General features: G+C 50.4%; 1 protein-coding gene across 2 annotated transcripts; it reads left to right on the forward strand.

The window, feature by feature from the left end:
• Positions 1 to 1,138: 1,138 nt before the first annotated feature.
• On the forward strand, positions 1,139 to 14,913 carry c8h8orf33 (chromosome 8 C8orf33 homolog). 2 transcript variants are annotated; one of them, XM_052021624.1, is made up of 7 exons: positions 1,139 to 1,226; positions 3,928 to 3,991; positions 6,966 to 7,053; positions 9,056 to 9,549; positions 13,038 to 13,128; positions 13,845 to 13,991; positions 14,392 to 14,913. In XM_052021624.1, the coding sequence occupies exons 2-7, from the start codon at positions 3,983 to 3,985 to the stop codon at positions 14,565 to 14,567; spliced, it is 1,005 nt and encodes a 334-aa protein (XP_051877584.1). In that variant the 5' UTR covers positions 1,139 to 1,226; positions 3,928 to 3,982; the 3' UTR covers positions 14,568 to 14,913. The 2 variants fall into 2 exon arrangements, with proteins under 2 accessions (XP_051877584.1, XP_051877585.1); XM_052021625.1 differs by lacking the exon at positions 1,139 to 1,226 and adding an exon at positions 1,261 to 1,302.
• The last annotated feature ends 1,696 nt before the right edge of the window (positions 14,914 to 16,609 follow it).

The raw sequence follows: 16,609 nt of genomic DNA on the forward strand, positions 1-16,609 counted from the left end.
AGGGCATATGACGATGCCGATATTTGTACTCTGCAGTAGGATATGAGTGGGTTGAGTGGGTGGGTGAAAATGGTCTAATGTGGGGAAAAGCTTCCGCGCCTTACCACTCCCTGTGATATTCCCTTTTTAACAGGAATTGAAGAATGCAAAAGAAGCGAGAGCTAGTGAGCAGGTGGCGACGTTTCTGTTTAAATATTCGGACTGTTTGTAAATTGAACTTTAGCTTGTCAATGCTGACTGTTACTTTCAGCTCCGACCCATGAACTCCCGTATTTGCACATTTTTTTCCGACTGGTTATGTTTAGTTAATTCGGAATGTGAGAGGAGTGGGGATACTCAGCTCCTGTATACACTCTCAGGGTATTGGAAAATGAAAGTCAAATAAAACAGGACTTCCCTGACACTTGAAAAAATACAATTCCTAGTATATGGAGCCAACGCGAACTTCCACGGACCACAAAAAGCAGGGGGTAAAAAGCGGGAACAAGGGAGGTATGGAGAAAAAAAGGCAATGAGAATGGAAAATAAACAAAAAAACATTGGTACTTGTATTGGTTTATTATTGTCACTTGTACCGAGGTGCAGTGAAAAACTCGTTTTGCAAACTGATCTTACTGATCAATTCATTACACAGCGCAGTTACATTGATGTAGTACAGGTAAAAACAATAACAGTACAGAGTAAAGTGTTAAAGCTACAGAGAAAGTGCAGTGCAATAAGGTGCAGGGTCACAACAAGGTAGGTCATGAGGAGAGTTTCTGTGGGGGAAAACAGGAAAAGCGCTGAATTACCGAAACAACAGCTGCACATAAACCAAATCCTTCCGTGGTTGGTGCTGGGAGGCAATGTGTTATTTTTCTCGCCTGTCTTTTGTTTTTTACATGGCCCAGAGCCGATAGTTCTTTCTAAACCCCAATTATATAAAAATGGAGCAACAAACAATCTGCTGGAGGTCCTGATGCAGGGTTTCGACCCGAAGCGTCGACAGTTTCTATCCTGTCACAGATGCTGCTCGATCCGCTGAGTTCCTCCAGCGGGTTGTTTGTCGCTCCAGACTGCAGCATCTGCCGCCTCCCTTGTACAAAACATGGTTCGTTTGTCTCCAGCTCAATGGCGGGTGGCGGAAGTGTGCGGCTGACGTCACTGGAGAGCGCTCCACACCGGCCAGCGGGACGGATGTGATTGGTCGACTGCCGTTTCCGGTGGTGTCCGGCTCGGAGGAGACGGTGAGTGTGGCGCCCGGCGCCTCCCGGCTGCACCCTCGGCGCCGCCGCACTGGGCCGTCCGGCCGGGGTCGCTCCGGTAACCACAGCCCGTGCCCTCGGCCGCATGGCCCGCCGCCCCTCACCCAGTGCTCGCTGCCCCGGCAGAGGCCGGGCCCCGGTCCTCAAGGCCCACCGGCCTCGGTCCTCCCTCCCCTCACACCTCCCTTCCCCCCCCCCACACCCCCCCGTCACTCCCCCCCCCCACACCCCCCCACACCCCCTCCCTCCCTCCCCCCACACCCCCCCTCCCTCCCCCCACACCCCCTCCCTCCCCCTCACACCTCCCTTCCCCCCCACACCCCCCTCCCCCCTCACACCCCCTCCCTCCCTCCCCCCACACCCCCCCTCCCTCCCCCTCACACCTCCCTTCCCCCCCACACCCCCCTCCCCCCCCACACCCCCTCCCTCCCTCCCCCCACACCCCCCTCCCTCCCCCTCACACCTCCCTTCCCCCCCACACCCCCTCCCCCCCCTCACCCCCTCCCTCCCTCCCCCTCACCCCCTCCCCCTCACACCTCCCCCCAACACCCCCTCCCCTCACACCTCCCCCCCACACCCCCTCCCTCCCTCCCCCTCACACCTCCCCCAACACCCCCTCCCCTCACACCTCCCCTCCGCTCCCTCCCCCACACACCCCCCCACACCCCCTCCCCCTCACACCCCCTCCCTCCCCCTCACACCTCCCCCCAACACCCCCTCCCCTCACACCTCCCCCCTCCCCCCACACCCCCTCCCTCCCTCCCCTTCACACCTCCCCCAACACCCCCTCCCCTCACAACTCCCCTCCCTCCCTCCCCCCCACACACCCTCCCCCCCACACACCCCCCACACCCTCCCCCCCACACACCCCCCACACCCTCCCCCCCACACCCCCTCCCTCCCCACCTCCCCCTCACACCCCCTCCCTCCCCCTCACACCTCCCCCAACACCCCCTCTCCTCACACCTCCCCCCACACCCCCTCCCTCCCTCCCCCCACACCCCCTCCCTCCCTCCCCCCACACCCCCTCCCTCCTTCCCCCTCACACCTCCCCCAACACCTCCCTCCCTCCTCACACCTCCCTCCCTCCCTCCCCCTCACACCTCCCTCCCTCACACCTCCCTCCCTCACACCTCCCTCCCTCACACCTCCCTCCCTCCCCCTCACACCTCCCCCCCTCCCCTCACACCTCCCCCACTCACCCTTCCCCCACACCACCTCCCTCCCTCCCCCCCACACACCCCCCCCTCCCCCTCACACCTCCCCCCAACACTCCCTCCCCTCACACCTCCCTCCCTCCCCTCACACCTCCCTCCCTCCCCTCACACCTCCCTCCCCTCACACCTCCCTCCCTCCCCTCCCACCTCCCTCCCTCCCCTCACACCTCCCTCCCTCCCTCCCCTCACACCTCCCTCCCTCCCTCCCCTCACACCTCCCTCCCTCCCCTCACACCTCCCTCCCTCCCTCCCCTCACACCTCCCTCCCTCCCTCCCCTCACACCTCCCTCCCTCCCTCCCCTCACACCTCCCTCCCCCTCACACCTCCCTCCCCCTCACACCTCCCTCCCCCTCACACTCTCCCCCCCCACACCCCCTCCCTCCCATCACACCTCCCTCACTCCCCCCTCACACCTCCCTCCCTCCCCCCCACACCCCCCCCTCCCTCCCCCCCACACCCCCCCACACCCCCCCCCTCCCTCCCCCCCCACACCCTCCCCTCCCCAGTTATTTGCTCTGGTCCACTGTCAAAACAACAAACGCGCTGCTCCGGGGTTGACTCTCATCCTTCCACTCGCACCCTGGCCCCACTGATTTTGTTGCTGCCCAGATTGATGGATCAAGTGACCACAACTACCTGTTGCTTCTCTCCCGCTGTTATAGGACGATTGCACAGTCCCCTAGTTCGATAAGATGGAATCTTGACCTCACAATCTACCTCGTTGTGACCTTGCACCTTGTTGTCTGCCTGCACTGCACTTTCTCTGTAACTGGAACACTTTATTCTGCATTCTGTTATTGCTTTTCCCTTGTACCACCTCAGTGCACTGATGTGATGAAATGATCTGTCTGGCTGGCATTGCAAAACAAAGTTTTTCACTGTACCTCGGTACATATGACAATAATAAACCAATTTACCAGTTTGAGAGGGCAGCACACAACCTTGGCCCTAACTCACTGATTGACCCTTGCCTTTAGAGACACGAGACTGCAGATGCAAGACACAATCTACTGGGGGAACTCAGTGGGTCGAGCAGCATCTGTGGTGGGGGGAAGCAATTGTTGACATTTTGGGTTGAAACCCTGCATCAGGAATGGTGTGAATCCTGATGCAGGTTTCCAACCTGAAACGTCAACAGTTCCTTTCCCCTGCAGATGCTGCTCGACCCGCTGAGTTCTTCCAGCAGATTGTTTGTTGACCTTTGCCTTTAGCCCAGATGTGACTTTCAATCAAAGCACCTACCAAGCGCTGATGCAGTGGTGTGCTTTGCTGATCTTGGCCGATAGCAATCACTGGATTTCTGTTGTGGTTCACATTCATCAAATAATGAAAAATATGTTACAGTAAATGTTAAATGTTACAGTAATCCTTTCACCACTTAAATTTCACGTTATACTTGACTGAGAGACAGAGTTACTGAGAGCAGAGTGGCTGCAGTCATTCACTGGGTGTTCTGTTCTTTCAGGAGCCCAGGCTGACCACTGGTCTGGGGAGGAACCCGAGGTTTTCCGGATATTTTGATGGAGGGGGTAAGTGAAGTTGATGATAATCAGTTATTCCAGGCCATGCTCTTTGCCTCTCTCCCAGCAACAAGAGACTGGTGATGTTCCTGCCTGATGAGGGTCCTTGCTTGGTACTGAGTCGCAAAAGATTCCTTCCATTGTTTTGGTCTGAATATGGTGCTTAGTACAGCATTGTGTACAGTACACAGACAGGTCACACAGCCTGTGTGCTGTGATTTTGAAGCTCTTTACCTCCCACTTGTGACCATTACAGCACATGGCAACAGCCACTTTCACTTCTGTATTGCTTTCAGTGTGGTAGAGCATACCCAAGGCACTTCATTGGACTAAAAACATTCAATGATGAGCCACAGAAGGGGATAATTGGACAGATGAGCCAAAACTTCATTCACAGAGATTAGTTTGTAGGAGCATTTTAAAGTTACTTTAGCAAGGCCTTTGACAAGGTATGGCATGGTAGGCTCGTCTGCAAGGTTAAGTCACATGGATTCAGGGTGAGCTGGCCAATTGGATACAAAATTGGCTTGGTGGAAGCAGTTAGAGGGTGATAGTGAAGGGTTGTTTTTCAGATTGGAGGCCTGTGACAAGCAGTGTACCGCAGGGTTGGTGCTGGGTTCCCTGTTGTTAACAATTTGGATAAGAATGTAATTGGCACGGTTAGTAAGTTTGCAGGTGACACCAAAATTGGTGGTGTGGTGGACAGTGAGGAAGGTTACAACAGGATCTAGAGCATCTGGGAAAGTGAGCCAAGGAATGGCAGATGGAATTTAACTTGGACAGGTACAAAGTGTTGCATTTTGGTAGTTAAACCAGGGCAGGGCTTGCACAGTAAATAGCAGGGCACCGGGGAGAGTAGTAGAACAGAGAGGTCTAGGGGTACAGGTACATAGTTCCCTGAAAGTGGCAATGCAGACAGACAGGGTGATGAAGAAGGCGTTTGGCATTCTTGTCTTCATCGGTCAGGGCACTGAGTATAAGAGTCGGGACGTCACATGGCAGCTGTACAAGACATTGGTGAGACTACGCTTGGAGCATTTTGTGCAGTTCTGGTTGCCGAGGTATAGCTAGGATGTCATTAAGCTGAAAAGATTGACGAGGATGTTGCCGGAACTGGAGGGATTGAGTTATAAGGGGGGACTGGATGGGCTGGGACTGTTTTCCCTGGAGTGAAGGAGGCTGAGGGGTGACCTTATAGAGGTTTATAAAATCATAAGGTGAATGGTCACTTTTTTTGCCCGGGATAGGGGAGTCTAAAACTAGAGGGCATAGATTTAAAGTGAGAGGGGAAAAATATAGAGAGCACGTGAGGGGCAGCCTTTTCACACAGTGGGCTGTGGGTAAATGGAACGAGCTGCTGGGGGTGGGTACAATGACAGTGTTTAAAAGATATCTGTACAGGTACATGGATAGAAAGGGTTTAGATGGATATGGGCCAAACACAGGCAAATGGGACAAGTTCCATGCTGTATAACTCTGACTGTGAGACAGAGGATTTAAGAGAGGGGATTCCAGAACGTAGGCAGCTGTAGGGACAGTGATTACGATGCTCCAGGCCAGAATTAAAGGATTGTAAACATCCTGGAGTCGTGCAAGGCTGAAGGACATCACAGAGGTGGAGTGGGGCGAGACCATGGAGGGATCTGAAAATGATGAGAATTTGAAAATCAAGGTTTGCCTTAACTGGGAACCATCGTAGGTCAATGAGAACAGGAGTGACGCACAAACAGGGTGGTGCGAGTTAAGTCACTGGCAGCAGACTTTGAGATGACTTCTTGCTTACACGTTGAGGGAGGCTGGGAGTTCTGTGGGACAGTTGAGTCTGAAGGTGACCAAGACAGGAAGGAGGTTCCAGCAGCAGATGAGCTGAGGCAGGGCCAGAGTTTACAGATGTGGAAGTTGATCTCACTGATGGTGTGGAAATGTGGTCCAAAACTGAAGAACCAAGGTGAGGACTTTGGTCTTCCTAATATTTGCATAGACATGTCCGCTCCTCCACAATCGAGGGACAGAGGAGGTCAGGAGAGACGGCGGTGAGGTAAAGCTGAGTGTCCTCAGCGGACATGTGGAGGCTGGTGCAATACTTATGCTGAGGGGCAGCATGTAGATTAGTCATGGGAGGGGGCCAAGGATAGACCTTGGTCAGGGTAGTGTGAGTAACTGAGGTGAGTAATCTCTCCTCTCAGCCTGCTCTGCCTTTGCTCATGGTCTGGGAGGGCAAACATGCACCAGTTTACATTTGAGGGATCGCTGGTAGAGAGAATCGGCAGCTTTAAATTCCTGGGCATTAACCTATCAGACGACGTGTCCTGAGCCCAGCATGTCAATGCAATCACAAGGAAGGCGCGCCAGCATCTTTACTTTCTTAGGAGGCTAAGGAGGTTCGGCTTGTCACTGAACTCCAACAAACTTCTACAGAGGTGCTGTTGGAAGTATCCTGACTGATTGCATCATGGTGTGGTATAGCAATTCGAACACGCAGGAATGTAGGAAGCTGCAGAGAGTAGTGGACTCGGTCCAATACATCACAGGTACATCCCTCCCCACCATCGGTAGTATCTACAGGAGGTGCTCCCTCGAGAAGGCAACATTCATCATCAAAGATCCCCACCATCCAGGCCGTGCCTTCTTCTCACAACTACCATCAGGCAGGAGGTACAGAAGCCTGAAGTCCCACACCACCAGGTTCAGGAACAGCTACTTCCCTTCAACCATTCGGTTCTTGAACCAATTGGTAAAACCCTCATCACTAAAGTTTAGAAACACCATGACCACTTTGCACTAAAATTGACTTTTTTTTGTTCTAATTGTGTTTTTTTTTGAAAAAAGATGTTTAATTTATGTTTTTCTTGTGAATGCTGCTTATCTGATGCTGTGTGCCTGTGATGTTGCTGCAAGTAAGTTTTTCATGCATCTGTGCACACGTGTACTGGTGCACATGACAATAGACTTGACTTTGACTTTGAAACATCCCATGTTACAGGCCCCTGAAGAGACTGTCCAGGAGGAACTGGATACCGGTGTCTGGCAACTGCAGACTGGGGTCTGCCAGCTCATGGTGACAGGGCAAGGTGAGCAGACACACCATGGCCAGGTGCCAGCCCAGGACTACTGGATGATGAAGCCCCTGGCACCGTCTGGTGGGCAATAGGTTCCATTCACCCAGCCTGTCCCCCTTCTGTAAACTTCAATCCCTCTCACTTCCTATAAGTCAAGATCCTGCTTCCTCCTGTTAATCTTTGACCCTGCCTTCTCCCACTAACCTTTGGCCCCCATTTCCTGTCAATAATCAACCTTCCTTACCTACCTGCTCCCATTAACCTTTGAACTTGCCTTCCTTCTGTTAACCTTTAACCCTGTCAAACTGTCTGCTTCCATTAATCCTCAATGGCTGGCACAATTACAGACATTCCTCTCCACTCTGACTCCCAAAATGTCTATGGTTGGCAACATGTTACGGGACAAAGTACTTCACAGAACAGAATCAAAAATTGATGGCGTGGACGGACATTTGGCCCTTGTGTCCATGCTTCTAATACTCTGGTTAATTCCTCTTGGCATTCATTTGTAACTCTGCAGGTTATGGTTCTTCAAATATTTACCCAGAAAGTTTTTAACTACGGTGACGGATTCTGCATCCATCACCCAGTCAGGCAGCCAGCTCCAAATCCCCCGTCACTGTTCGGCTGAAAATATTTCCCTCATCTCCCCTCTTGTTCTTCTGCCAGTTAACTTAAATCCATTGCGCCACTGATCTCTCGTCCAAGGTAGATGGGCCCTTTTCACCCCTCTCTCGATTTTCTCTCGCTCTTTGGGTCATGGAATGATGGTGACTGTCAAAAGAACTAGAAGTGACATGAGAAGAATCTTTTTCTCACACAGCGAGTAGTTTTGGTTGGCAGTAAACTGCCGGGGAGGTAGACTTTTTAAACACATAGAGAGGTGAATAGTTGGAATCTGAAAGAAAAGAATTTGCAGAGGCAGGGCAGTTGGACTGGATCGCTCTCACATAGGAAGGGCTGAGAGGCCTCTCTCCGTGCTGTAACCTTTGTCTTTTTATACTCCTCAATTAAATCTTCATTCAGCCTCCTTTGTTCCAAAGAAACATCCTTTGCTCATCTGCCCTTGTAACTACGTTCTTCAGTGCAGGTAACGTTCTGGTGAATCTGCCCCCTCTCCTGTGCTGTCATGCCCTTCCTGTGGTATGGTGACCACACGTGTAGCCAGTGCTCCAGTTGTAACCTAGCGATTTTTATACCACCTGCTGTTGTATTTAATGCCTCACCCATAAAGGCAAGTATCTTGTGTCCCTTATCAACCTGTCTCACTCCCTTCAGGGATCTGTGGACATGATCGCCAAGGTCTCTGTTCCTCTAGACTTCTCAGGATCTCTCTATTTATCTCAAATTCATCTCACCTTGCTATTTCTGCCTTAAATCCTATTTGTCATATCTCAGCCCACCTGACTAGTCCATGACTTCCTTCTTACCGTCTGCAACCACCTGCCCATCGACCACGCTGCCAGCTTCCATTTCGTCAGCAAACTTCACGTACCTTGGTTTTTGATGCCTTGGAAGTCTGAACGATGATTCCTGGGACGGTGGGTCTGTTGCAGGAGGTGACAATGAGCAAACTAGGCCCATGCTGTCTGGGAGAATGAGAAGGTGATGTCCCTCAAACGTACCAGATTCTCACCAGGTTTCACAGGGTAGATGCAGGGGTGATATTTGGTTTTGGTTTATTATTGTCACTTGTACCGAGGTACAATGAAAAACTTGTCTTGCATACCAATGGTACAGGTCGATTCATTACACAGTGCAGTTGCATTGGGTTAGTACAGAGTGCATTGATGTAGTACAGGTAAAAACAATAACAGTACAAAGTAAAGTGTCGCAGCTACAGAGAGAGTTCAGTGCAATAGGGTACAAGTTCACAACAAGGTAGATCGTGAGGTCAGAGTCCATCTCATTGTATAAGGGTACTGTTCAATAGTCTTATCACAGTGGGGTAGAAGCTGCCCTTAATTCTGGTGGTACGTGCCCTCAGGCTCTTGTATTATTTTTATCTCCACAGCTCTGAATCCGAACCCTGCAGAGCACAGGCCAAACTCCGGGAGCTGCAGCCAAGCACAATGCAGCTTCCAGTTCAACTTCAAAGTTCCCGAGGAAGGGAGTGATGGCTCCCCAGGAACACACCCAGCTCACGGCTGCTTAAACTCCAACCCCATAGACTCCAACACACCGCAACAGAGTGATTCGCTTCATGGTACAGGAGAGGAGCAGCAAATCTTCAAAGGAGCAGTGAGCCAAGAGCCTGAATTTAAATTTAATTTTGCAATCTCTGAGGCAGATGCTGATGTTAACCATACAGGACAGTCGAAGGTTGATCCCACACAAAGTGAACGCAACGTTGAAAGTACAGCTTCCAAACCCTCGCAGAAAAAGAAGAAAGGTAGAACGCAGAACAGTAAGCCCCCAGCTGGGCTCCCGAAAGACCAAAAGAAGCTGAGCCAGAACAGTCCAGGGGAGGAGAGGAACTCCACAGGCCCGACAGAAGCACACTGCCTGGTATGGAGACTAGGGCATGTCCCAGGCAACTCTGACTGGTAACAAACCTGTGGGGAAGGAGGTGCATACGAGTCCCAGGCTGAAGCCACTCACTGATTGACCTGGTCAATGACTTCAATGCAGTCCCAGAGAACTAAGGCAAAAAGGACTTGCATTTCTATAATACCTTTCACATCCCATTCCTGGAGGCCCAAAGAGCTTTCAAGCCAACAAGGGGAAATCCGAAATACAAACAAAAATTGTTGTAAATATTTAGCCCACTGGTAACATCCAGAGAGGGAAACAGCTTCATCAGAACTGAATAAAATCAAAAATAAAATATTTAAAGTGCAGGGGTGGTGAGGAGGGAACAAAGTCTGACACTGGCAGGAAGCAGAGGTCACGGGGTGGTGGTGGTGCTGGCTGAGACAGTGGTGAAGGAATGTGCGGAGGTGGGGTAAGTCCTCCTGTTTACACCTTCTCCAGGCATGTCTTTGTCACCCTCATTCATTCTCCATCACTTTCCCTCCTCCTGTCCCATCCCCAAACCTTCTCTGCATTTTAAAACAACGCGCACAAAATGCTGGAGGAAGCAGCAGGTCAGGCAGCGTCTATGGAGGGAAATAAACAGCCAACATTTCAGGTCAAGACTGGGTTTCAACCTGAAATGTTGACTGTTCATTTCTCTCCATAGATGCTGCCTGACCTGCTGAGTTCCTCCAGCATTTTGTGTGTATTGCTCCAGATTCCAGCAGCTGCAGAATCTCTTGTGTCTGCATTTTAAATCTTGTTTTTATTTCTGACTTTGCTCACTCCAAATGAAAGGCCACCAACCTGCAGCATTATCCACCTCTCTCCACGGACGCCATCTGACCAGCTGAGTATTTCCAGCAATTTCTGCTTTTAAACAGCAACAACTACTTCTGAGTGTAGTCACTTGTGTAGGAAACTATTGCATTAGCCAAGACTGCCACAGGCCAAACGACAGCCACACCCTGTCTCATTTTGATGCAAGAACTTTAATTACAGCAGGGCACTGTGCTGGCCTTGTTTTAATGTGGATTGAGGGAGTTTTGACATAAGAACTAGGAACAGGAGGAGACCATCCGGCCCGTTGAGCCTGCTCTGTCATTCAATAAAACCATGGCTGATCTGGCCGTGGACTCAGATCCATCTACCTGCCTTTTCCCCAGAAGAACCCTTAATTCCCCTACTGTGCAAAAATCTATCTAACTGTGTCTTAAATATATTTAATGAGGTAGCCTCAACTACTTTCCTGGGCAGAGAATTCCACAGGTTCACTCTGGGAAAAGCAGTTTCTCCTCATCTCCGTCCCAAATCTATTCTCCCAAATCTGAGGCTATGTCCCCTAGTTCTAGTCCCACCTACCAGTGGAAACAACCTTCCTGCCTCTATCTTGTCTATCCCTTTCATAATTTTATGTGTTTCTATAAGATCCCCTCTCATTCTTCTGAATTCCAGTGAGTATAGTCCCAGGTGACTCAATCTGTCTTCATAGGCTAACCCCTCATCTCCAGAATCAACCTGGTGAACCTCCTCTGTACCACCTGCAAAACCAGTATATCTTTCCTCAAGTAAGGAGACCAGAACTGCACACAGTACTCCAGGTGCGGCCTCACCGGTACCCTGTACAGTTGCAGCATAACCTCCCTGCTCTTAAATTCAGTCCCTCCAGCAATGAAGGCCAACATTCTATTTGCCTTCTTGATAACCTGTTGCACCTGCAAACCAACCTTATGCAAATCAGTGGATGACCTCGCATTTACCAACATTGTACTCCACCTGCCAGACCCTTGCCTACTCACTTAACCTGTCTATATCTCTCTGCAGACTCTCCGCATCCTTTGCACAATTTGCTTTTCACTCAATTTAGTGTCATCAGCAAACTTAGATACGCTACGCTTGGTCCCCTCTTCCAAATCGTTAATGTATATTGTGAACAGTTGCAGGCCCGGCACCGACCCCTGCGGCGCCCCGCTCACCACTGATTGCCAACCAGAGAAACACCCATTTATCCCAACTCTCTGCCTTCTGTTGGTTAACCAATCCTCTCTCCATGCTAATACATCACCCCCAATTCCATGTCTTATGGAACAGTCTTTTATGCGGCACCTTATTGAACACCTTTGGGAAATCCAAGTATACAACATCCACCTGTTCACCTCTATCCATTGCACTCATTATATCCTCAGAGAACTCCAGTAAGTTTGTCAAACAGGACCTGCCCTTCCTGAATCCATGCTGCGTCTGCCTGATGGAACCACTTCTATCCAGATGTCTCACGATTTCTTCCTGAGAAACAGGAGCAGGAACTCAGCCCCTTGAGTGTGCTGTGCCATTCATTCACTTGTAGCTGATCCGACCTTGGCATCAACAGCGGTTTCCCGCTCTTCCCAAGTCCACAGACTCCCCTGTAGTGTGAAACTCACTCAGTCTCAGCCTTGGAAACCTTCAGTGACTCTGCCTCTACAGCTCTCTGGGGTGAGGATTAAGGGATTCACTACACTTTTGTAATAAGTAGCCACCCCCTTACTCTGAAACTATACCCTCTAGTTCTAGATGTCCCCATTAGGGGAAATACCCTCTCAGAATCTTGTATGTTTCATGGAGCTGTACAGCATGGAAACAGCCCCTTCATCCCACTCATCTATGCCTATCTATTCCATATCCCTCTGTGCCCTGCTCATTCAAGTACCTGTCCATGCACAGTAAATGTTACTGTTCCTGCATCCACTCCCGCCTCTGGCAGCTCATTCCAGACACTGACTACTGAAAAATTCACCCCTCGGATCCCCTTTAAACCCCCTCCCCCTCACCTTTAGATCACTTCTCATTTATACTGCAGTGAGTGTTGAGCGGGTTGGGCCAGCCTTTCTTCGTGTGTCAGCCCCTTCATCCCAGCGACCTCATCGAACTCCAATGCGCGCCCATCCTCCCTGAAATGTGGACCGAAACCATGCATGGTGCTGTAGATGGGGGCTCGCCAGCAGCCTGAAAAGTTGCATCAAACCTCCCTGCTTTTATATCCCGTACCCTTTGCAGTAACGGCCAGTGTTCCATGAACCTTCGTCACTACCTGCCGTACCTGTATGCTAACTTTTCATGCATAGGGACCCCCCCACCCCACCGATCACTTTGTACCACAATGTGTTGCAGTCTCACTCCACTCAACTAATAAATTACTTTTTCCTTCCTCCTTCCAAAGCAGGTAACCTAAGATTCTCCTACATTACACTCCACCGGCCCGCTTCATGCCCACCCACTTAACCAATCAATATCCCTTGTGTCCTTTACTCTGTCTGACCCATGCTGTCCCTATGCGGGAGTGTGCCGAGGGAGCTTTACTCTCTGACGTGTACAGAAGATGGGGTTCTGGGTTCAGAAACACTGCAGAGGTTCCCACATTCCATAGAATAGGTTGCTCTAAGTTTGGAATGCCTGATTCTTGTCTGTGCATTGCTGTAACACCCCATCTTCTCCTCTCCCAGTCTCCAGAACAACAGCTCCAGAAAGAAGTGGACTGGTGTGTCGAGCAGCTGGAGCTGGGGCTGCGCTCCCAGAAGACCCATCAGAAACAAGGTGCGTTCCAGAGCCCAGGAGTCCTGCCACCCTGACTGAGTCCTTGGGTTAGTGGCCATTGTCCAGATCAATGACCACACCCCTACCCTTCATCCATATCCTGGCAATTTTGTCTCTCGGTATTTGTAACTGCTACTGTTGCATCTGTACTGGCCGTTCTGGTCAGGTACGCAGCGCCAGATCTGTACTGGCCGTTCTGGTCAGGTACGCAGCGCCAGATCTGTACTGGCCGTTCTGGTCAGGTACGCAGCGCCAGATCTGTACTGGCCGTTCTGGTCAGGTACGCAGCGCCAGATCTGAAATGTCTGTTTTGTGTAAGTTTTCCTCCTGTCCCCTCTGGGTCTTCAACCACTCACCTCAAACCCTCATTATCTGGTCGTTGTCTCTTTACACCACCTGAACCCTTTGTGATTTTAAGCACCAATTATATCTCTTATTCTCTGTTCCAATACATGGCTGTACACAGCTGGGTTTATTACACTGTGTGGCTTCTGACAAGGTTGAGAGCACGTCCTCATTGTTAGATGAGGTGCAGCTACAGGATACTATGTAGGAGGGATTCCTGATGCTGTCTGAGAGCAGAACCCCCCCAGCCTGGCCACCTCCTGCCTCACTTGCTCTCGGGGCAGATTTATGCTAATGGTCTGAGCCTGTGGAATAAGGCAGAGTGCAGTTTCGGGCAGTGGATGGATACCATGACGCACTTTGTATTGCAGCTGACAGAGCCCTTCGTGCAATCCGAACCCTGCGCAGCGAGAACGCACCACTGGTGAAGAAGCGGCAGCTGATGAGATCCATCTTTGGAGACTACAGAAAGAAGATGGAGGAGGAGAGGCAGAGACAGATCAGACTGATGCTGGCAGGTGAGAAGGGGGGGCAGTCAGCTGCTGGATTTGGGGCAGGGTGGGGAAGAGGAAGTTGTACCAGAGACCAATGATGCAATGGTGCAGCAGTTAGTGCCGCTACCTCGTCTCCAGGAACAGCCCTGATCTCTGGTACTGGGTGTAGTTCTCAGCACGAGTTTCCTCTTGGTGCTCTAGCTTCCTCCCTGATCTAAAGGCAAGCTGCTAGATTAATTGGCTGTAGGGTAATAGCAAAAAGCATCAGAGTTGCTGGGCATGTAAGAAGGAGAATGGGACTGACAGACTGCTCCCCTCAGAGCCAGAATGGAGCTGATGGGCCAAGGGCTTGATCTGGTGTTCTGCTGCTGTGTGGGACTGTGTTCATTGCCAGATAAGGGATTTGTAATTTTATTTCTTCCAGCTACGAAATCTGCCACCATTAAACCAATTGAAGGGCAAACGAGGAGCAAAGTATTCTGGAAAACTGCAAATAAATTACCAAAGATTGAAGCTTCCCCGGCACCCAACCCTGTGAGTCCTGAGAGGTTCACAGTTGATACAGGAGATCAGAGTCAGTTCCGGTTTAATTTCTTCTGAGTAAGTCATTGAGATATGCAGAGTAAACAACTCGGAGCCTTTTCCGTCTGTTCACACCCGAGGCTGAATAAAAAAGTTTTCTTGGTGTGACCTGTTCTGGCGCATTTACCACACACTGTATTCTACCTTTGGAAAGAAACAAGCCAGCAGAATGAAGCATAGTCTACAGACTTAATATTTGACCCCTTTAACATTGTCCCAGGACAGGGGCGGTACAGGTTAGACCCTAGCATCTACCCACCCTGCAAAGACTCTCATCTGTTGTTGGACACTTTTAATGCCCATTTCAAAAGCTACTTGGAGAACAGTAATTAGATAAATAAATGTGATTTTATTTTCCTTTCAGGTTAATCATCCAGCGTGATTTTATTTTTACACTTGCACAGGCTCAGAAACAATGCTAACTTCAATCGCACCTGGACCGTGGTGTTCCAGCTTCAGGCTGCTCGGTTGCCAGTGAGAACGTCAGTGTGGACTTCTCTCCAGAGCCCTGCCCTTCTGGTTTACACAGTCCTCCATCCTCCCCATTCTAAACCTACAGTCAGTGTCAAAAATTACATTTCATTGCATAGTTAAAAAACATGAATAAATACACTGCCCAGCTCGTTCCATGAGACTGATTTACAAAGAGCCCAATCCCCACTTTGTCCCCGCACACACAGCATCCATGGCCTCCAACACTGTTGGCTCAGTGCAGTGGAGGGCGCATCTTCACCATTCCCTCAGACTTTACATCGGAGATTGGAAAGTGCCGGCAGCAACCCTACTGTTGAAGGGAGAATGGGGATCTATAAGTGAGGTAGCTTGACATCAGTGGAAAATGCCTGAATATTAATAGGGACAAGGTACTAATGGGAAATTTAATGGAAACTTAATTGGATCAGGACACGTCATGATGTTATGAAAGGGAACTGGTGTCTGGCAGATCAGGTTCTCAAGTTGTGACCTGTACTGCACGTACAGTGGATGTGGATTTACACAATGCTTTCAGTGAGGTGCCACACAAGAAATTACTGTGGATAATATTTGTACAGATTGAGGATTAGTTAATGGACAGATAATAATAGTACCAGTACAACATTCACCTTCAAGTGGACAGACTGTCTCTAATTAATGCTCTAGATAAGGAAATACTGTAAATCCATCTGAGCTCAGTGACGCCCGGAGCTGGGTAGGACTGTGAGCTACGAGAAGGGTACAAAGTGATGTGGACAGCGTCCATGAGTAGGCACATGATGTGGGGGAGAAACAATTGTAAACCTGGTCGGAAAAGCAGAACCAAAATATCTTTTCAAAGGTATGGAACTGGAAACTGTTGGTATTCAGGGAGACGGCCGTCTGCATTAATTAACACGAGAGCAGCAAGGACTCAGAAAGCAAAGAGAATGGAGAACACGGGGTGGGAGTAGACCGCACAGTCCCTTCCCTGTACTAAATTATTACAGATTTACATTACCTGGAGATCCCAGTGCCAGTGGTTACCTCATCCCATGCAGTAGGGAGAGGTTCCAGCACCAGTTCCCACAGTTCAGCTCCTCGGGTTGACGCTTACTGTTACCCGGGTTGACGCTTACTGTTACCCAGCTGGACCTCCCAGCCAAGGGCAGAATGGTAAAATGACAAAAGCCTGAAGTCCAGCAAGCAGGTGGAGCTGGGGAGGGCCTGGGGAGATGGCGCAGTTAGACAAAGCTGAGCTGTTGAAGTCCGCGACTGAACGCAGTGCTGAAGCAGCCTGATGCTGGGGCCCACGCAAGGCAGGACTCTAGAAAAATTCCAGACATCTCACGGGTACAGCAGAGAGACTGAACAGCAAGTTACTACATGAAACTGTGTGTTACTGAAAGGAGGCAACTACAGGGCAGTGGAAGGAGAGAGGGTTGTCCCCACAGGTCACATCACCAGGCGTTACCCTCTGCTGAAGCGCTTGTCACCGCCCAATCCCAGGGTTCTTCACCCCCACAGGTACACAGTGACCCCACCCTTCCCCCACCACCTGCAGTGGAATGAACACCACCAAAAGGCCACAGCGTGACAGGTAGTTT

The sequence above is a fragment of the Pristis pectinata genome, chromosome 8, assembly GCF_009764475.1.
Source record: "Pristis pectinata isolate sPriPec2 chromosome 8, sPriPec2.1.pri, whole genome shotgun sequence".
NCBI lineage: Eukaryota > Metazoa > Chordata > Chondrichthyes > Rhinopristiformes > Pristidae > Pristis > Pristis pectinata.

What these genes read in the sequence shown, in the direction of transcription:
- c8h8orf33 (XM_052021624.1), top strand. An exon ending in GCTCATGGTGACAGGGCAAG is followed by an intron (nt 7,054 to 9,055) that starts GTGAGCAGACAC and finishes TTATCTCCACAG; the next exon opens with CTCTGAATCCGAACCCTGCA. An exon ending in GATCAGACTGATGCTGGCAG is followed by an intron (nt 13,992 to 14,391) that starts GTGAGAAGGGGG and finishes TATTTCTTCCAG; the next exon opens with CTACGAAATCTGCCACCATT.